Genomic DNA, 22689 nt, shown 5'->3' with positions numbered 1-22689 from the left:
CAGAGTGGGGTAAGATGAGTGACTGGTAATAGGCTTTTAAAGTTCCAGAAATTTCTTAATTTTTCCAACTGATGGGAATTACAGTTACAAATATACAGAGAAAAAAAGCACTGCTGCTATTAAATACAGCCCAAGACTGACTTTGAGGTCAAGGAGATAGTGGTGGGGAGAGAGAGACTAAAAACATATCCAGTTCAAAGTTCTCCACAATCTGCAGCACAAATATATTCACTCGAGAATTATTCTTGGATCTTTCAAGGAAGTTTAAAACCCAGGGCTATGGTTCTGATGGACACTGATCAGACTAGAATGCTTCCTGTTCCCTCTTCAGGACACCTGACGAATATGGACTAGAGACCAAGCGGCCATATGTTGCTGGAAGTAAAATACAGCAGCCTCTACCAGATACAATCTACCCTCCATTTCCAGGGGTGAAGTGATCGGGTTGAAAGGCACAGCCTGGGGACAGGGGCAGCCCAACAGCAGACTTCTCCCTAAAAACAGTCCAATAACGGATCATGACTTCACATTTAGCCCAAGTGTCCATGGAGGTGTGCAAAGGTCCTTAAGGTCTTAAGGAGATTTGGGGACGTTAAGGACCTATCAGTCAGAACTGTTCTGGAAATTTTCTAGATTCTGTATTTGGGGTTGTCATCAGAGATTCCAATACTTCCGTGTCACATATGAATTTGGAACCAGCTGGTTCACACATGCCCATGACATAAGTAGCTCCACTTCCTGGTTCTGGCACGTCAGCATCTGGTAAAGAGTTTGCCGGGAAACAGGGCAAACAATTCCAAAGAGGACACCTTAGCCTGAGCTATGGGCAGTCCCATGTGGTCAGGGTTCTTCCATCCTTGCCAGACCCAAAGCCTGAAATCCCAGTCCACACTGGAGTCCTTGGGGTTTAGGGTGTTACTTCTCCCATTCACCTCTGACTTGAAAGTACAACTATCATACTGGAAGAACAGCAATCAAGATGTGCTCAACTTCATCATCATCTGGTGTATGAGTTGCTTCTTGCTCAGCTGAGATGAGAGTAGGTCATTTTGATAGGAGGTAGGTATGAGATGACTTAAAGCCAAAAACACAGATTCTAGCTCTGGTTATGCCACTCACCGTCTCCACCACTGTGGACAACTACTTCATCTCTCTGAGTCTGTTTCCTCACCTGTAATAATGCCTAACTGTATTTATTTTATTTTAATGGCCATGCCATGAAGCTGGTAGGATCTTAGTTCCCCGACCAGGGATTCAACCTGGACCATAGCAGTGAAAAAGTGCCAAGTCCTAATCACTGGACCACCAGGTAATTCCCAAGGCCTACCTATTGTAGTAATATCTATTATAAGGATATTGAGAGGATAAAATTAAATGAAAAGAGATAGGTAAAGGTACTTTGTATGCTCAACAACACTGTACAAAAGCTAGTGATTCATTAGCAGGTTACAGGTGAACTGGAGTAATGAAGGAAGGGAAAAGACACAGAAATGACTGGATAAAGGGCACTACCCTGGCCTGCAATGTCATATTGTCTGGGGTCACCCACGCACCAGATAAGGACTCGCTACTCTAGTTACAAGAGTAAGCCTGAGTGATGAATTGTAACTCTCTGGGCTTTTCCAAGACTCCAGAGCTGGAGAGTGAGAGATAGGGTGGGAGCAGAGAGTGCACCCACGATCTACAGGAGTCAGGCTGCTCAGACTTAATTCCAGGGCTCTGTCCAGCTGGCTCGGTGACCATGAGTACATTACTTCCCCTCGCTGTATCCATCTGAGTTTCCTCATTTCACAAATGAGGGCAGCATCAGTGTCTGCCTCTGGTGAGTATTCTGAAGATGACATATTACAAGGAGCTGTAAGATGACATATTACAATAAAATCTGTGAAGTGTTTAGGAAAGCGGCTGGCACACGGAAGGCTCTCAGGAAATGCTTGTTATTATTCAGACAACTTAGTATTGGCACAGGCATGCGGAAATCAAAAGGATCAACTCTTTGAAGGTCCAGGGGTGGAAGGAGGGATTGTGGGGACTATGAATCTCTCCAGCTTTGCAAAGAAGGTGCCCAGGTGGCCTCTCTGTACCAGCACAAGCTCTCTTGCTAATGAGAAAGTGTTCTACCATGCAGAGCATGGAAGAGTTCCAATCTAGCATGGTGGTGTTGGGGGCAGCCTGCAGCGGATGTCCTGAGCTGTACACACACCTGGGGCCTCTCCTGGTGACAGCGGCAAGCCTGGTCAATAGCACCCCAGATGCTGGACCCCAGAACTGCCACTTGGGATTAAACTCACCAAATCCATCTTCCATCTATGACATCTAATTCATGCCCAGATGAATCAAAACTCTATGCTAAAAGTCCACAGAGTTATTACCTTTTACCCTATAGCGACCTCTTTTGGTACACTTTCCCTTTTTCTCAACTACGCCTCTCAGAGATAGCTGAATCGATTGATTCTGACATAAACACACAAGTGAGAATATTTCTGTGCTTTTCTAAGCCCCAACACACACAACTATAACGTGCAAAGGGGCTCCGGGGTGGTAGGCACGGGACCACGTACTTCACCCATTTATCTCACTTATGGACAAGACCCACCAATTTATGCATGATAGACGAGATTTAATTTTGGCAACTATGCATGAGGTTTGTTTTAAAATGAGATGCTCCCAAGGTTGAATGATGGCAATTCCATATGTTCCTACTTAAAATTACCAAACGACACTGTGTGTGATTTCAGTAGACCTGCCACGGGAGAGGAAGTCAGACGGTGTGTTCTGTTCTGTGGAACCATGACAGACAGGCAGGTATTAAAACAGCCAAATGTAAACAGCACCACACCTGGAATTACCATGCAAAAGACACCCAGATGCAACCCTGGAATTAAACAGAACTCTAAGTTTAAGAAACTGGCTATAAAGCAGAGAGTGCCTCTTTCCCTGCTTCCCTTGTCTCTTTCCCCTTTCCCTTCAATCTCCACTTTCCCATAGTAACCCCCTGGCCTTCAATATTCCTCCAGAGGATTAAAACCAATAAATAATTACATCAAACAAAAAATTTCAAAACGCCAAAAACAGCAACAGAAACCCTCATCTATGTAAATAAAGGGGAATTCAGTTCCCTCCAAGGTGCGATTTGACTTAGGTACAACAGAAGAGCCTCTACAATAGCGTTCTTTAAATCTACATGTTAAAATTTTGAACTTCCCCGCAATGTCAGTGTGACATTTTAACAAGTCACGTGCTTTTAAAAAGAATAAAAAATTCTTTCTAGCATTTCTTTCAATCACTAATTGTTTCCCAAACCGGAAATCTTACTCTTGTAACTTTTGGGGAGACTTTTACAAGCTGCTGCAAATGCACTTTACTAACAATAAGAAAGACAGACACGGTTGAGATTTAAACTGTCCTAATTACACTTTAAAGGTTAACTATTCAATACAATAAATCCAAGTTCATGTCCCTTTTGACATTATGGCTTCGTCTGATGAGTGGCTTGGCCAGGAACCTGGCTCTTAGAGCACTTAGAATGGGAGGTCCTTAAAGCCTCTTTGGAACTGAGACTTGAGATCGTTAACAGGAAGAAGAAATCATCCCTCAGAGATCTGAAAGGACATTAAGTGCCTTGTTTGTTAGATGTTTGTTTGAGGTGGGGATATATTAAATTTGGATTAAATTCACTGGGTGAGAACCATAGTCCTTTAGGAGCCAAGGCTCAAACTCAGAAGGTGTTCTAAAATAAAAGTTTATATAAAATGGTATGAGGTCCAAATGAAAGCTGGACCACATCTTGAGAAGAATTCATTGCCATACACTAGCCACTCCCCATCTTTGTAATATTTAAATAACTAAGCCGCCGGAAAGCCAGGATCCTACATTCCAGAAGGTACTCAGTGCTGCCTTGCTCGCATGCAACCCCAAATTCCCCCTCTGCAACCCCAAATTCCCCCTCTGCCAGCCTCAGCCAGAACCCATTTTTCCACTTTTGTATTTTCTACTGAGAGATGGACCCCAGATGACTTGCTTTGGAATAAGTAGGGCGGAGTTTGCTTTGTTACCTTCTGTGCTGGGCTTTTTCATTTCTTCCACCCTGATGAGTTTCTTTCTCACTCTGCGAGTGGAGTTTACCAGCTTGTGTAACCTCTTAAACTTCACCGACTCCTCCGTCTCATCCTCCGACTGTTCTCTTGACTGGCAAAGAAACAAAGGAAAAGTTAATCAGATAATTGCTGGGCGGAGCTCTGCCTCACGGCCAGTTTGAACTCTGGCAGCTCTGCAGCTGAACTTGGGGCACCAACAAAGCCGCCCAACAGGTTCATAGAGAGACACGTACCATCATTTTAAGGTCTAATTTGGTGGAGAATTAGGTCCTAGGCACCCCCACACACACTGATGGCCTGGCCCGGCCTGGGGTGCATTTGTCTCAATGAATTCCCCGTCCTCTTTGAGAGAGCTCTGCAAGGATGCTCCCCTAGGCAGCCCTGTGATTCCAGTTACAGTGCTGTGCTTTGGACCAGCCTCTCCTCTGCCTGGCCCATCAGGGCTTGCTGTTTAACGTGGTCATCGACTACTTCTCCAAACCCAGATTCTGTTGACTTGTTCCAGTCCTCCCCGAAAATCAAAAACAGCAGGGCAGGAAAACGGAAGAGATGCAAAAAGCCATGCTCGGTCCCATTTGTGGGGACTGTCTCCCATCCCTCCTTCCGCCTCTCCCAGCTCCTTCCAAGAGTTCCCAAGGAGAGCCTGGGGAAAGAGCCTGCATTCCTCCACGAGAGACAAGGGAAAAAGCTGACCTTTTTAGCCATACAGTCCAGTCCATATTCCCCAGCATCCCATTTCAGTTCTGCAGTGATTCAAGAATGCTCAGCCCAGCTGTTTTCCCTCAAGTATCAAACATTACAGAGAGGGGAAAAAAAAAAGTCTCTGCAGCAATGACCCAAGCGAAAAACAATCCTTTCCTTGTGAACAAAATGAGGCTTTCGTTTCCAAGTCAGCTCCAACATTCAACAGGCAGTTTCCTCTGTTTTATCTGCTCAAAATGTGAAAAAGCAAAAGGAGGCTCCAAGTCAATGAACGTGCTGCCCGGGTCGGGCGCGCCGGCATCCTCGGGGGCGCAGAGCCGGGCGGAAGTGCGCAGCCTCGGCACAGCCCAGGCCACTCCGAGCCGCTCCAGCTCACCCCGCGCATCCTGCCAACAACCTTCCCTCGGTTTCCTCCAACCAGACATGCCTCCAACCAAAACCAAACCACGTCTCCGAACCCGAGTCTAATATGGAGACCTCCCCCCTTCCAAGAAATGCTCTCACGAATCCCAATTTTATAGACGCTAAATTGGGAAACAAGAGTGAGCAGAGAACAGTTCAAGAGGAAATGAGGTAGGGATTCTAGTAATTACTTAGGCAGAAAAACAGTGTCTGCTGTGAGTCCACAAATATTTCTGTAAGCACTCTGGCCCTCCGTCAGGGATATACGACCCGCTTCCTGGCCTCTGTCCTGGCCCTGGGGTTCCCAGCATTGGAGTCATTGTACTTTCTCCCTGCAAGATTATAAGCAAACCATTCACTCCTTAAAGAATAATTATCATAACCCATGAAACGGCAAGCCATCGGGAGAGGGGTATTTCTCAGACTTTCCTTCTGTGAAGTGTATCAGTATCTACATCCGATTTCTCTTTAAAAAAAAAAAAAAAGGTCCTAGGTAAAATGTAGCATACACATTTCAGAATTAAAGTTAATTGCTGGTAATGAAGAGTAGAAATTAGGCCCCCAGATAATCGTGGAAGGAGGATACATTGCATGCTGGCCACATTGCATGCTGGCCATCATGCTTAATGCATTTGGTCTAAAACTTAAAAGGTAACACATTAAAATAAAATAATAAATACAGCTTCTACTACATAATTGTCTGATTGGAACTTTACTTTTTCTTGCATGACTTGCTGGTGTATGATGGGACAGTCAGACTGGTCAACCAGAGGAATGAGAACTTGGTTAACCCCTCATTCTGGGTAATCAGCACCTGAACAAAACCACAGGGCATGGAATTACACATAAACACTGAAAAACATTCTGCCTCCTTGATGTCTCTCAAAAGCCAAGTACTTCTAAAAGAAGAGTCAACATTCGACCATGGAAAGTTTCTGTACCTACAAATCTAGACTGTCTATAACCCTCACATTAAAAATTCTGAAGTCACATGGAAATGAAATAAGCGTGTGTGTGTGTGTGTGTGCGCGTGCTAAGTTGCTTCAGTCGTGTCTGACTCTTGCCACCCTATGGACTGTAGTCCGCAGGCTCCTCTATCCACGGGATATGGACTGTAGCCTGCCAGGCTCCTCTGTCCAAGGGATTCTCCAGGCAAGGAGTGGGTTGCCATGCCCTCCTCCAGGGGATCTTCCCAACGCAGGGATCGAACCAATGTCTCTTACATCTCCTGCATTGGCAGGCAGGTTCTTTACCACTAGCACCACCTGGGACACCCCGAAATAAGCACAGGTTGTTCATAAGCAAGATTCGGGAAGTTACATCATAGAATGAATATCACTCATACCTAGCTTGGGGTTGCTGGTGGCAGTGTGTGTGTAGGGGTGGGAAGCGGAGTAAAAAGAGAAAGAGGATCTGGAAAGGGATAATACAAAAATCTTGAGTCATAAAGATACAAATCACTTGTAGGAAACACACTATCAGAAGGAAATTTTCAGGAAGAAATCAAAATAGTTAAACCAGGACAACAGATTTAAAGGCCATGACACCTCCCCATCCCCACCAGCCCTACTTTCCTGTTCTCAAATTCACTGGGGTGAAAAAGAACATATTCCAGGTACTTATTTCATTACTTTCACATGTTCCATCTACTTTTTGAGAAAGAACTCTTCAGAATTTTGAATTATTATTTTAATTATTTTTGAAAAAAATTAAAGTTTGGAGGCATTTGCCACTGACAAATCACAGATCATGGCAACCAATAACTTTCTTTGCAGTAGCATGTTTGGGGATACTAGACAAAATAGATGACGCAGCACTACTTATATGAAGAGAAATGTAGGAAAAAAATCATTCAAGAAATATATGTATATCTTATTATTATCATTTTTAAAATAGAAAATCTCCTCTTTGTGAGCCCAGAAGTCACTGGAGGTAAACAGTATATCCCAAGGATGCTTTTTATTGAGAGAGGTGTTGACTTCTCACTTCCTCCTGGGTCCAGAGGAAGAAGAGTTGTGAAATATTTGCCTTAAAAAAATCCTCTCCAGCTGTTTCAACATAAAGACTCTGTAAACGGCGTGCATTTTTCTTTTAAACTAGGCAGTAAAGTTTAAATTCCTCATTTCATGTTTCTTCTTTTAAATACCATGTGCCACTTCCCAAATGCTGGAAAAAAGAGACTTGTCTTTTTATTCAGAAAATACACCCCCAGAAATGTACGTGTGAGATGGAGGTGTGAGAATCTCTTTTAAGTTTTTTAAAATTAAGAAATAGATATGTGTGTATAAAGGAATCCTCATACTTAGAGGAACTTTGTAGAAGATGAAGGAAATCTGCATTGAATATAAAATGAATGACTGATTCCAAGAAATAGACTCAATGCTATTATAAAACCAGGCTTTAAATAAACTAAAGAGAAAAAAAATAACAGTATATGTTTATACACATTCAAACACAAGATGGTATCGCCTACCCTCCCTGACTTGGCCCAGGTCAAAGTACTAAAATAAACCTTAATTTGACCAGATTCTAAATTAGAAGGTGGAAACTCAATCATCTGTATACAACCCTTCACCTCTAAATCTTTAGTAGAAAAGGCAATAGATTTATCCCACCAGAGGATGTGGAAAAGTGGATTTACAATATTGTAAATAGAAACATTTGATTTCCAACCTCCGTCTTGCAGATTTTTCCACCAGAAAGCCCATATGGCTCAACTTTTAATTACTTTGGCTAATGCTATATGTAGTAATTCTGTGGTGAATGCTTAAGTGTTTCATTTCTGGTTTCCATGGCAACATTACATCAGATTGCAGACAGCTGGCTCCACAGTTTTAAACCATAACAAATTGACCAAGCCAAGGCACAAAACTATAGTTGCTTTAAAGAGAGAGTACACCATTCTCCCGCCAGGGTGCTGAATGAGGAGACTATGGGGCCCGTTTGGCTTGCAACAGAGGGTGGAGCCTCCCTCTTTCTCAGCTTCTTTTGGAATATGTGCGTCCTTGACACATCTGCAATGTTCTAATGGGAAAGACACGGAGCCAGCGCGGAGAACTTTTTATAACACAGCTACATTAAGGATAATCAGAAAAAAAGGGAACACAATTAATAGCATCTGTAGATACAAAAATGCGTGTGCCGGAGCAAACTGAAAGCATGGCCTTACTGATCAAACTGAAGCCTGTCACTGCAGGTCGTAACAGATGTGTCACTTGCCCCTGACCTCGTAGCAAACTGTTCTCACAAACGGTGATGCCCTAGAACAAATGCTTTCCAAAAGCTGCGTGGCAGAGTCCTGCAGGCAAAGCAGTAACCTCTTGTAATAAAGACTAATCTGAACTTGCAAGGACCCACTAGAACCCTTTGGGGGACCGCTGGAGACCTTGCTGAGCACAGGATTACAACTGCGCCTTCTGCAGAAACACACTCACTCAGCTTGCTTCCCCAGCTCCAAACATGTCCCAACTAAATCAACGTATCTCCCCTGGAGCCACGCAGGGAACATTACATTTATGCACTCCTGAAAAGTATTCTGAAATTGGCAAGGTATTCGCCTGTGAAATTCACACGATGTCAATGGTACTAAACCTTCATGTTAGGAGAAGGAAACCGATCTTCTTTAGGAGAAAAGCTGTTTGCAACACTGCCCGAAGCCAAGTCTTCGCGTGAAAAGCCTCCGCGAGTGGCAACTAAGCTCCCAACCCATGTACACCCAACACCTCGTATCCTGCTTTATTCTCAATAATAATCACTGCTCTCCCCACAAAACCTATGCCTTAGTCTTGAATGAGCAAGCTAGGAAAGAATGCTCTGGGTTACAAGGTAGGGAAGTAAGTAAGGGACTAGAAGGAAGAATCAAGAGGAACTTGACCAGGAAAGGGGGAAGCACCATAGTCAGGAATGATGAGAAAAGCTTTTACTTGAAGTGACAGAAGCACAGGCCCCCCCACCCCCCGGCATGAAATGAGTCCAGCAAACTTACCGGCTTCGGCATTGAGCAGGCCTCGGGGGTGATGCTGAGCGTGTCAGGGACCCCCACCCGCTCCCCACTTGGAGCGCTTCTTCACTCCCGCTCGACCCCTCTGTAATCGCAAAGTGATGGTGAGGCTCTCCCGGACCATGCTCCCGGGGAGTTACATGATCGGGCAGGCTCCGCCGGGACAGCTTACGATCCGAAGAAGAAAGTGAAGACACTGGTTTCAATTAGCCGCTTGCTGCCTGCTGACTGATCTCCCAGTTCCTCGCTCACTGCATAACTTGTAAGAAAGGCATAAGTCATCAGCTCTAAGCAAATCTCCTATTCACCACAAGGAAAAAAGGGAGTGTTGTACGTGGCAAACAATCCCTGTTTTCACTGACGAAGGCTCCCTGACCTCCCGCTGGCCTCCAGTTCCTTAATTACTGTCTATGGAATTCCAGAGAAAGAAAAAAAAGAACGCGAGAATCTGAGCAAGTCCGGGACAAGGACTCACCCTCACAAGTGACTGAACTGAAAAAAGATCTCTTTTGCAGATAAGTCTTCTCAACACCCCCTGAAGGGAGTCGTCGCGATTGAAAATAGACACCTTCCAAGGGCTATTTTTGAAACTCCCGAATTAAAACTTATGATTGTGGTTTTTCTCCTAAAGTTGTCACTTTCTGTCTCTCTCCCTGCTTTTTATTCTTTCCGTTTTAGCCACTAGAGTAAATGTAGGACGTTTCTCCTTCACTGATGCTTCTAAAACTGTCTTACCAAACTATTTCAATGATCAGTTGTTTCGGAGCAGCTGAGTTCTCTTGGATTCTAAAATTTGAGCATGGGGACTCTGTCACGAGATGGTCATTTAATTTTCTCAGGGCTGTCTAGGGAGCGACATCACATGCTGCTACTCAAACAGAATATCATTTCAAAAGGCAGGACTGAAAACCCCTACGAAGAATCCAAGACATGGGTTGCAGGCCATGTCTGTATTTTCAGGGCTAAATTCACTCAGTTGGGGAAGTCATGTATTCCCACTGCAGTCTGAACTGCTCACTCCTAGGTGCCTCTCCCACCGTGCAGATCTTTATTTACACTATGCAAGGGCCCCCCACCCCCAACTCTTTTTGGATCATCACACAGCAGAGATCCCAGGGGGTACCACTGACCACCAGAGCTCCTTTTCCTGGGCACCTTTCCTGTTCTCCTTCCTTGGGTGCCTTGGGATTCTCTCACTCTGCATGAGGATTTCCCAGGTGATGCTAGTGGTAAAGAACCCGTCTGCCAATGCAGAAGACATAAGAGACTCAGGTTCGATCCCTGGGTGAGGAAGATCCCCTGGAGGAGGGTATGGCAACCCACTCCAGTATGCTTGCCTGGAGAATCCCATGGACAGAGAAGCCTGGTGGGCTACAGTCCATAGGGTCACAAACAGTCGGACATGACTGAAGCGACTTAGCAAACACACGTGTACTCTTCACGAAACTCCCTTTCCCTCAATTCTTCTGCCCCCCAAAAGTGTCTCCTCTCAGCATTTATGGAACTTTCTTCCCTAGGCTACCTCTTTCCAATTTCACAAAGCCGTTTCCCTGACGCCCTCTCTGGTTTCACATATGCCCCCTTCCCACCGCCATCTGGGAAACCCCACGTGTACCATAAATGGTGACAGGTGCTTTCCCAATGTCAGACTTCAAACACCGGGATTTATCAAACGCTCGCAATTCCCAGCCTCTGGGGTAAGGATCTGCATGACCTGATCTCCCAGATGGTAGATGGCAAGAGGACGATGGGGATGCTTCATGGCTTCCCTCCTGCACCACCCTAACTCTACCTGGGCTTTCTTCACCCAAGACTGACAACTACACTGCAAGCATCATCGTGCTTAGAATTCCGTAAGGCTGTCAGTAGACATCTCACTTGAGTTTCTCTGTCATTTCATGGAAACTAAGAAAATGTGTACGCCCCAAAGATGGTGGGGAAATACTTCTCGACGTTGGAGCTAGGACAGCCTGGGATTAATTTCCAAGTCCTCCAGCAAATCCCTCTACTTCTATGGGGCTTGGTGTACCTCCACGTACATTTGAACAAGTATTGTTGTTTTTACAAATGGTGTACATAACTGCATACAACTGACCACTGGAGCTCGGTAATAAGTGCTTATTACATCTGCATTCTATTGCTGATCGGAATTCAAATAAGACCTATTTTAATTCTTACAAACTGCTGTTTTAGGTGCCCGTGTAGATAGCAAAAGCAAGGAAGACACATGAAAGCAAGTGATGATAGCCAACGTTCGAGACTGAGTCTGGGCAGGTTGTTGAGATGCACAGATGATTCTGAGTGGCGCTCGGAGCCAGAACACAGGAGTCCTGCAGACACAGGTTGAGGTCCCCTTTAAGCCACTTGTGAACTATCATTTATAAAATAGGCAGTGGCAAGCCCCCTAGGGTTCTTGAGAAGATGAAGGGAGACCTTGACTGGGAGGGGAGCCCGTTAGGTTGCAAAGCCTCTACAGTGTAAGATTGCAGGAGGCAGGCATTGATGAGCCAGGTTCTGGGAGGCGGGTGAAAGATAGGACCTATCTCCTATTTGTCCTCACAGTGGCCTCCTGCTCCTTACTCACCCTTTTTAAATGGCCACAGGAGGAGTCAGATATTTATGGAGATACTTCATGTGGAAAGCCACGTATGCAGGGTGCCCATGGTGGGCCTTTGGCAGATAATCCACGCACAATTTGAAGAAGTTGAGACTCTCCAGCCCCGTAGCTCCCAGCCCTTGCTCTGTATTAGAGGAAATCTCAGGATATTTGAAAAACTAGGCTGAGCCAGGGAAGTTTCTCGGTGGAAGCAAGAAGGAAACAGGGCGGATCCACTTCACGAAGGAGGAGCATCACTGGTCTTGTTCGCTGGGTAGTGGACTTGAACTTACCCAGCACACAAGAGGTGTGCAAATTTGCAGAGGACAGATTTGAGCATCTGACTCCCACCCTAAGGGAATGCTCTTTAGGTCCCCAGAGCAAAGTTCAAAAGCCATACTGTGAAATGTAGGCCTGTACAGTCAGAGCATCTCCAGCTTCTGTGTATGCTGTGCTCAGCTATGTGGATACTATGTGGGAACAGCCACTCACAGCACCTGGTTCCCATCCTCCGACTTCCTCACAGCACCTCAGACACCCCATCTCTCATGTGGCTGCACACCTCTGCACTTGTGGGTTCCTTTCTGGGATGATCTCTGCCTGCCCCATCTACTTCCCTAGCTCCTACTCCTCCTTCAAGATTCAGTTCATGTGTCACCTCCTCTGGAAAGCCTTCCTGGCCTTCCTCCTCATCTTCCTTATCCCAGGTGGTTGCACAGCAGCCCAACAGAGTATCTTGGGACTGAGCTCAGTATGTTATCGCATTATTATTAGCCCTTCACTAAACTTCAAGAAGACAAAGAGCACTGTCATCTCCATTTCTCTGTCTGTATTTCAGCAACATTTATTGTTTATCCCTATTAATACATGATCTATTTTTCATTAGAAATTTTGGAAAATATACATACAGGAAAAAAGAAAATGCTTATATATTCTTAATCAGAAACATTAGGCTTATTTCTTCGTGTGCGTGCCTATATGCACACACACACACAATACACCTCTGTTACTTTTTTTAAAATAAACACACAAAAAGAATGACCTTGTGATCTTCAGCGGCTCCATCCCCCAGTTACAGTCACTATCAGGGCCCCCAAAGCCTCCCTCACATGAACACAGGTGTAAATGGAAACAAAGTGCCCACTTATAATTGTGACCCTCTTTGAGAGGCATTGTTGCTCTCAGGGTTTCCTTTGGAGAAACACTGGGGTTCTCAATGTACACTGCTCAAACTGTTTTATAACCTGTTTTTTAAAAATTAATATGTTTTGAACGTCTGCCAACATCAACAAATATTTAGCAAATAAAATATAACACTGCATTAATGATTCAATGGTATTCAGTCATAGATACCTACTATAATTTACTTAAATAATGCTCTCAATCATTGGAACATTTGCATGTTTCTAATTTTTCAGCATTATAAAAAATACTCCGATGAACACTGTGTCATAAAATTTTTAATGTGTCTAGTACATCGGGTTTTTTTTAGAATAAGTGATTCGATTTTTGAATTGATGGGTAAATAATGGGCATATTGCTAAGTCTTTTGATACATATTAATTTGCTCATAAGAAACATTTTATTATTTTAAATTCTCACAAGGAGTATAAAAAGAATACCTATTTCTGCACACAATTGCTAACACTGAATATCACGATATTCTTTTCCATTTACAATAAATAGATATTTCCTGATTGGAATCAATGGATGGATGTACTGATTTAAAGCAGGTATACCTGTGGCGGATTCATTTCGATATTTGGCAAAACTAATACAATATTGTAAAGTTTAAAAATAAAATAAAATTAAAAAAAAAAATAAAGCATTAGGAAGGGAAAAGAATCAAAAGTACATGAGTAAGCTGGCTTGACCTGGACTTACAAAGGTTATAATCTAGAAGTCTGGGGGTAGGAAGGTCCCAAGAGAAATTCAGACATATGATTACTATAAGTCAACTGTGATAAATGGGCAAGAGGAACCAAGAGATACAGGGGTTCAGAAATGGGTGAACTCACTTCTGGTTGGGGAAACTGAGACATGCTTCAGTGAGGGGACAGGCACTCACCATGGCTTTGAGGACATTTCCAAGTTCCTGTATGAGCCTAAAAGTCCGCTGTTTACATGGCTCCCACTGACCTCACATGCCTGCCTATCTGGACAGTCAAAGAAGAGCTCAGCTGATGCTGTTCCCTTTATAAACAGCATGTGACACCGATCAACAACAGCTTCACGGCTCTCCTCTTCTCCAAGCTTGATTTCATAATCCCTCCAACATGCCTGATCTTCCTCCACTGATCCAAGGAGTGATGCATTTGAGGTCACTCCCTACCTTAGGGGCAGTATATTGGCTTTCATATCAGCATTACCAGGCATCACCGTCCGGCCACGGCGGGGGCCTTCCGGTCACAGCCATCCAGTTAATGTGCTATTCTTTATGTTTACATAAAAATCCGTTTCACTTTTTGAAGAAGTTAGAATTACTTTCAAAAGTGTTAATGAGTTGTCAGAGTAACTATATAAAATAGGAAACACATTGTGGGTTTTTTTCCCCCTTATTTCACAAAGGAGTCAGGGGAGGACTCATCTGTTTAGCAAGAAATATTTTGTTCATTAGCTGGTGACATCATTGTCCTCTGAAATGAAGAGATTTTAGTCAGCATATGGAAAAAAAGATGAAATTCCATTCTTCTCCCAGAGGTGCAGTGTAACACTGAAATAATCTCTGGCAGTTTCAAAATTAACTAGTTGTCGCCAGATTTGAAGGCGGAGGAGAAGGAGGCAGAGGAGGAGAAGATAATTACATGATACTCGTATTTGTATAAAGTATGTGAGAATTTGAGGTAATGTTACCATCCCCTAGAGGCAAAGGCTTGTCAGCACTTAATTCATTGAAAGAAACTATTGAAAAATGAACTATAAAGCCAAAGGAACAAGGAAGGGATACTATGATCCCCAATAAACTCTCTTCTTTTGCTTAAAACTCACAAACTCTAAATTGCTTTTAGTTACCCCCAAATAATGTTGCTACTCTCACTGTAAGGAAGAAAGAAAATATAAGACCTCAGGAACCTTACAGCCAAGTCTAGGGAGATTTCAGTAACAAGTAAGCTCACCCATCATGATTCTGCAAGTTTCCATGGAGCAGAGAAAATGCGTTTCCTTCTCGTGAAAGGAGTTGGGGGGAAGAGAGATGTTAAGTGACGGAAAAGGAACCGACTTCCCCTCCATTCTGTAAATCTTTGGAAGATTTGACTGCTTGAGATTACGTCACCCTGCCCACAGGTCAGAGACCCCTGCTGGTCGTACAAAATAGGGAAGTTGAGATGAAAAAGTTACAGGAAAGTAGGCAACAATTCTATAGCTCTCTCTGTAAAGAGTGGGGGAGTGTTACCCAAAACACATCCATGGTGTCAGGCACACTAAAGACTAAAGCCAAACACCAAACCCACTCATTCCCAAGTGCCTTCAATTCTCACACAGCCCGTGCCATGGAAAAAGGATGATTCCGAGCAAGACTGCCAACTAGGGCAATTACATAGGCGTTTGAGGCTCTAGTTTCTAGAGCTGATGGAAGTTTTCATCCCAGAAGCGGTAAGTCTCCCAAGGGACTGGGTGGTGTTTGCAAAGTCACATTGCTTTTATGGCATCTTAGATGGACTGATTCATGGATCAGGCATGATGCCTTCTTGGACAGGGCTGCTAAACAACCTTGACTAGGCACATGACAATGTAAAAATATGGAGAACTGGTGGAGCCTGCATGGCAACGGAGGGAAGGTGCAGACACCAAGTTCTTTCCTCTGACCCAAAACTTAGGCCACCAATTGGCATGGGCATCTGTTGAAGATGGAGGCAGGTGGGCCTACGGTGCCTCCCAGAGTTGTGATCTATGACCTTAACATACTTCTCCTTATGTTTGTTGAATAAATAATAAGCAAATTTACTTCCAAACAGAAGAAATCTTGGCTGAATCCTTAGAAAATGAATCAGTTAGAGCAAGAAAGGTTGTTTGTGGTCATCTAACTGGCAAAACAATCAGGTCATGATGACTGCTGAAAGCTAAATCACAGAATATTCTTCCCACAACAAGTAACAAAATGAACAGCGCCCTAAAAAACACAATTACTAAAAACTGGCAAAATTTCTACACCAAGAGCATCCAAAGATACATAACCTAACATATTAAACTTCAGAACTACATGATCAAGTTAAGAAACAAATTTCTGAAGACACAGAAAAGGAAGTAAAGTGTGTGGCCCTCTCTATCTTCTGCTCTAGGAGCAGCAGAAACCGCTTCAGGAGAGGAATGAGTGAAAAGATGGAAAGTCAAGTGTAAAGCTGGTCTTGATTGGAAAGAAGCCTCTAGAAATTCACCAGGAATGAGAGGAATGAATTAAAAGCAGGCTGGCTCTGGCAGACCCATTCCTCCAACCTTAAGCAAGCAATGTGAACAGTGATGCAGAACGTTTAGCAAACTCTTAGCAGGAGGAAGTCTGAGCCCAGGTATCCCAGTGAAGACCACATTCCAGCTCAGTTTGGTTTCCCCCTCCTCGGGCTCTTACATTAGGCTATAGCAACAACAGGGGCTTCCCAGGTGGCACTAGTGGTAAAGAACCCGCCTGCCAATGAGAAGATACAGGAGATAAGGGCTCAATCCCTGGGTCAGGAAGATTCTTGGAAAAGGAAGTGGCAATCCACTCCAATATTCCTGCCTGGAGAATCCCACGGACAGAGAAGCCTGGCGGGCTACAGTCCATAGTGTCACAAAGAGTCGAACATGACTGAGTGACTTGGCACACACACACACACAGCAACAACAAACATGAACGGATCACAAAATAAATAAAGAAAACACCGCATCATCTGGCAGTATGGCAAATGGGTCAAAAAGTGATCCTCATTATATCAGAACAAATAGAAAATGTGACCTGAACTACCCACGCATGATCAAAATGAAAAGAAATGCATGAAACGACCCAAACTGTAACAAGGAGGGGAAAGAGAGAGAGAGAAAAGGCATGGGCCAACACAGTGATTGTATTCTTGATCCCCATCTCTCTATCAGAAGAACACGAAACTCAAGGAGCAGGAAGAAAGCCTCAACACTTGCTTCTCGTTATAAATAGTTTAGGAAGAATATGAATTCAATTAAATGAGGCCTCAAAGACAAGATGCAAAACATAATGATATGAATTTTAGAACTGCAGTCATACATGGAAGCAACCTAAATGTTCGTTGACAGAGGAACAGATAAAGATGTGGCATGTATGTATGTATGTATGTATGTACATATGTGTGTGTACACACACACACACACACACACACACACACACACACAATGGAATACTATGCAGTCATAAAAAAGAATGAAATAATGCCATTTGCAGCAACACAGATGGGTGCAGAGATTATCATACTGAATGAAGTAAATCAGAAAAAAGACAAATATCATATGGTATCACTTATACGTAGAATTTAAAAAAGATACAAATGAACTTATTTATATAACAGAAATAGACTCATAAACATAGAAAACAAACTTATTGTTACCAAAAGAGAAAGAGGTGAGGAAATAAATTAAGAATTTGAGATTGACATATACACACTAGTATGTATAAAACAGATAGACCACAAGGACTATATAGCACAGGTAACTATATTGTAATCTATATTGCAAGATCTTGTAATAACCTATAGTGGAAAAGAATCTGAAGAGGAATATGTGAGTATGTGTGAGAAATGCAATCACTTCACTGTACACCTAAAACTACCATAGTGTTGTAAATTAACTATACTTCAATTTAAAAAAATTGCAGTCATAAGGAAATGCAGACCAAACAACCTATCACAGAACCAACTTGTAAATATTAATAAGAATGAGCAAAGAATAGAATCAATACCGTGGAAGTAAAAATTTCGATAGGAAAATCTATATTATTTTAAAGGTGTCTCATGGTAAAGAATCCGCCTGCCAATGCAGGAGATGAGGGTTTGATCCCTGGGTTGGGAAGATCCCCTGGAGAAGGAAATAGCAACCATTTCCAGTACTCTTGCCTGGGAAATCCCATGGAAAGACAAGCCTGGAAGGCTACAACCTGCAAGGTTGCAAAAGAGTTGCATATGACTCAACAACTAAACAATCAAATCAAATTATTTTAATCCATTTTCTGATATGATCCAAGTGTGAAGATTTACCCACCTATTCACCTAAGCCCAGGGCTTCCCTGGTAGCTCAGCTGGTAGAGAATTCACCTGCAATCCAGGAGACCCTGGTTCAACCCCTGGGTTGAGAAGATCCCCTGGAGAAGGGAAGAGATATCCACTCCAGTAATTCTGGCCTGGAGAATTCCATGGACAGAGGAGTTAGGCAGGCTACAGCCCATGGAGTCACAAAGAGTCGGACATGACCGAGTGACCTTCACTCACTCACCTAAGCCCACTGGCCTTGCTGCTCCCTCTACCTGACACAGTTCTCTTCCTTCTCCTGGTGAGCGACTGCTGAGCTTCAGTCATCTTTTCTGGGCTTTCTACACTCCCTCACTGAGCCTAATGGAGTTTCTGTGTGCACGTCACACGCTCAGTAGAAATATTCCAATTAAGCCCTCAGTCATGCTGTCCACTTCTCTGTCTCTTCTCAAATATAAACCCCTGTGGATAGGGACTGGCCTGTCGTAGGTATTCAATAATGTTTGCACAATGAATGAGGGAAAGAATGTTCACGATGGCATTCTTTCATCTACATTCTTTCATCTGGGTCAAAAGCACAGGGCAAGACGTGTCCTTGTAGGAACTAATTATGCAATGCGATTAGAATTATACTAGTAATAGTTCAGTCAACAAGATATGACAGAAACTGTAGTACAAAGAGAAACAGGGGCAGAGAAGAGAATAAAGGGATATTTCTATAGAAATCATTTTGTGATTGGGATTTGAATTAGAATTTGGTGTGTTAAAATACTGCTTTCCAAATGAATCCCCTTGGTGACTGAGTACAGTTCTAAGAGCTTTGATATAATGGGTAACTGTTAACTTATAGTTCAAATGAACTCTGAACAAGTGATGGGCAGCCTGTGACTTTAGTAAGTTGGCTTACGCTGGAAGTGACCCTCAGTCTGAATCTGACTCATGAACCATGATAGCATTTGGGTCTCTCACCAGCCCACCCATTATCATAAGATTTGGCATCAGAGCAGAAGATTTAATGAGGAATTAACACGGAATGAAACAATATCATTAAGCAAGTAATGAAAATCCTCTTACCCCAATCTCCTTGAGGTTCATCCCAAAAGCAAAATAAGAAATTGGCAATGCAAATCTAAATGCCAATCTTTAACCCATATGATATCACAAGTATCTCTATTTAGATATAATCGGCTAGCAGGGAAAATGTTGTATGTCTTGTCTGGTATTTATGCATTAGGTTGGACAGATGAAACTGCCATTTTTAGAGGTTAAAAGCTAATATTTCCAGTTCACATGGCTCGACCTAATAAAAGAAGTAACAAGGAATTCCCTGGCAGTCCAGTGGTTACGACTCTATTCTCACTGCCAAGGGCCCAGGTTCATTCCCTGGTCAGGGAACTAAGATCTCATAAGCTGCACAGTGCAGCCAACATTTTTTTAAATTGAAAAAAAAAAAAAAAAAAGTAAATAAAGATGAAGCTGAGGATGAAAGGAAAATCTTAAAAAAGAAAAGTCAAAACAGACCAGAATGTGCCTCCAAACTCTTAAATTTTTAAAATGCTAACAATAGGTTACATAATCCTCAGATTACGTTGTGTCTGGATATTTTGTCATTGTTTGCTTTTGTTCGTGTGATCTCTGATGTGTTGAGGAGGGTCTGCAGGCAGGACCCTCAGCTCCCTGTGACCGTACAAACCAGTGAAGATAGAGATGTTCCTGGCTCGTTTGCCAGGTTGTTGTCATTTAGTCGCTCAGTCCTGTGTGACTCTTCTGTGACCCCAAGGACTGCAGCCCACCCGGCTCCTCTGTCCGTGGGATTTTCCAGGCAAGAATACTAGAGTGGGTTGCCATGTCCTTCTCCAAGGGATCTTCCCAACCCAGGATCAAACCCACATCTCATGCATTAGTAGCCAGATTCTTTATCATTGAGCCACCAGGGAAGCCCTAGTTTGCCAGGTGCAAAGAGCCAAATTCCCAATGATTTCTGGGCCTGCAGTAAGAGCAGCCCCCAACATAACAGGTTGATGAGCACACAACCACATGCTCGATCAGCCCATCTCACTGTCACTATACAGTCGTAGATAATTTCAAAACAATTAAGTATCATTTTTCCCAGACACTAATCCTAAGGTCACGTGTGTTACTGAAATCATACCAGAGCCGCTACTCAGCCCACGTACACTTATGCCTTCTGAAACAGAAAATAAACTGATTATGTGTTGGGTAAAGGCATAACCAAGTAAATACACATTATTTACATTACGCTTGTTCTGAAAACTCTAGCCATCTGCCATAATATGCAAAAACATAAGCACTGCTCCCATGTTAATGGCACACACAAAAATAAACTTTTACGGGAACTCAAGCATTTCAAGAATGCCAGCGAATGGAAAGGCAGACGATCGTCACACAAAGTAATAGAGGCTGGCGTTCACTGGGTGTTTATTTGGTGCCATTTAATACTTGAGACACCCGTGTCGGGTACATATACTTGGCTCGGGTTTGGAGGCTCAAAAAGATGAAAAAACTTGCAGAGCTAATAGGTGGCAGAGCTGGGATCTGAACCCAAAGTCTGACTCACGTCTGTGAGTTTAACCAGCCCCCTCGCCTGCCCACGCTGGGCAAATGCCTGGCCTTCCCCAGGCCAGAGCCTCCTTCCTGCCTAACTCTGTTTAAAGATGATGATCTTAAGGACTCACAGCAAACACATACCTCAAACTTTGGCCCTTCTCCCAGGGAGAAGGCTGGGGATAGAGGGTGGTGTGGAATAAATGACAAGAAGTCATCTAAGCCATGGTTCTTGGTCAGCTTATGTCCAATGAGAACAAAGCTCATGTTTCTCACAGACTTTGTTACATGTTATTTCAACAGACTGATTTTATCTCTGTCTCACCATAAACTACAGGTCTAAAGAATCATTTCTTCCACTCTTCTAAAGAGAATTTTAATAAGTCTCTATTGTACTATCATTTCAGTTGCAAAATCACGTCTGTTAAAATTGAGGAATATTTCTTCTTCCCACCCAGCCAAATACAAAGGAAATTTATAGAAGGTATCCATAAAAGTCTGAATAGTTATCTCAAGACTTCAAGTGTGCATTAAAAGACCAGAATCAATAAAAGCTATTCAGCAAGATTTAGAAAAGTGCTAATTTTTTTTTTGGGGGGGGGGGGTGCCAGGGCGGGCACAGTGTAACACGGCATGGCATAAACATGCAGTCTCAAGGGTACAAAAGCCCTCTGGCAAATTAAGGCTAGGTCAAACTTTTCTTCTTTCTCCTGGTCAAATCAGAAGTCAAACAAGTTGAGTAAAGCTCTTCTGTTCAAGAAACAAAGATCCAAAGTGGACATCCAACCATCCTGTATTTAAGCCTAGCGAGTATAAGTGTTAAAGTTACAACAAGCAGAACCATTTTCTAGCCACAAATCAAAACTTAACTGCCAATTAGAATCCTTTTAAGCTAAAATCCATAGATTAAGTTATGAAAAAACAAATCCTCTAGGAAAAGAGACTAAAAGAAAAAATTTTAATACCATTAAAAGCAAACAATAACAACTAACATTTAGAAATCTAAGTTATTTTTATGCTTGGAATCTATTCTCTCAAGGTAGGTAGGTAGGTTTAGTCACTAAATCATGTCCGACTCTTATGACCCCATAGACTGTAGCCTGGCCAGGCTCCTCTGTCTATGGGATTTCCCAGCAAAAATACTGGAGCAGGTTGCCATTTCCTTCTCCAGGGGATCTTCCCAACCCAGGGATTGAACCAGGATCTCCTGCATTGCAGACAGATTCTTTACCGACTGAACCACCATAATTTAAGAGCAAAATGACGGTAGAAAGAAGGTCAAATGTTTTCATAAAGATACGTTTACTGGACCTACAATGTCAACTCTAAAACTAGGTGTGTTTGAATCTTCACAGTTTATGCATTCAATAAATATTTACTCAAAGTTAGCAAAAAAAATGAAAATTGTGTTCTTTAAAAACACTGGTACTATCTATAGGTGGGAGACAACCCTGTAAACTCATCATGTATTGTCATTAAAAAAGGTCTTCTTTGGGAATTGGATTTCCCCAAACAACAAATCTATTAGCACTCATTTCTATTTTCTTTTGATACCTTTGTAATATAAAAACAAAACTAAAATTTCTGATAAATTTTAACTTGTGGACTTTGTCTAGAAGTTCACCCTAATAAAAGAAACATATTCAAAATAAGAATCATTTTCATTTCATCAGTTATACTCAAGAATTTTGTTATTTAGCCCTCTTTTAAAAAATCTGGTTCCACCCAGAGTCTTAGACTCTAAAAAGTGCACCTTGGATTTATAGAAGCCTCTTGGACAAGCAGAAGCATCATTCTGCCTGTTGAGAGACACCCCCAGAGCATGATCTCTGTTCTCTGACTGCATTCTATATTAAGTGATTAAACTGCATTCTGTACTAAGTGGCCCTTTTCTTTGGCCATAATAGAAATTAAGGCATTTGCCCCTAAGAACCACTAAAAAAGTTAACTTTGTGGAATGTTCTCCTGGCTTTCAGCACATTATCTTTTAGCAAGTTCTAGACTAGACTAAAGCTAGCTATCTTTTCATGCATAACAACAGACCTGAATGTTCTGTCTGGAAGACAATGGCTGTCATTGAGGCAGGTGAAATGACTCTGAAAAACCTTAGTAAAAGCCATCCAGGGGTGAGAGCCAAGG

At 42.8% G+C, this 22689-nt stretch overlaps 1 protein-coding gene across 3 annotated transcripts in view; it reads right to left on the bottom strand.

Annotated features, from left to right (window-relative positions):
• The window catches only part of SASH1 (SAM and SH3 domain containing 1), a 189715-nt gene that overhangs the window by 33547 nt on the left and 133479 nt on the right, over positions 1-22689 (bottom strand). The window contains exons 1-2 of one of the 3 annotated variants that reach the window (XM_005211030.5): positions 9187-21251; positions 4056-4188 (exon numbers count right to left, since the gene is read on the bottom strand). In XM_005211030.5, coding sequence (XP_005211087.1) covers positions 4056-4188; positions 9187-9198 — 145 coding nt within the window. In that variant the 5' untranslated portion in view covers positions 9199-21251. Of the gene's footprint in view, positions 1-4055; positions 4189-4790; positions 9160-9186; positions 21252-22689 lie in introns of those variants that run through there. The other 2 variants (XM_005211031.5, XM_002690315.6) reach the window with 2 other exon arrangements.

The sequence above is a fragment of the Bos taurus genome, chromosome 9 (genome assembly GCF_002263795.3).
Source record: "Bos taurus isolate L1 Dominette 01449 registration number 42190680 breed Hereford chromosome 9, ARS-UCD2.0, whole genome shotgun sequence".
In the NCBI taxonomy this organism is placed as follows: domain Eukaryota; kingdom Metazoa; phylum Chordata; class Mammalia; order Artiodactyla; family Bovidae; genus Bos; species Bos taurus.
The sequence above is the reverse complement of the archived record's forward strand: the minus strand, read 5'-3'. Positions and strand labels throughout refer to the sequence as shown.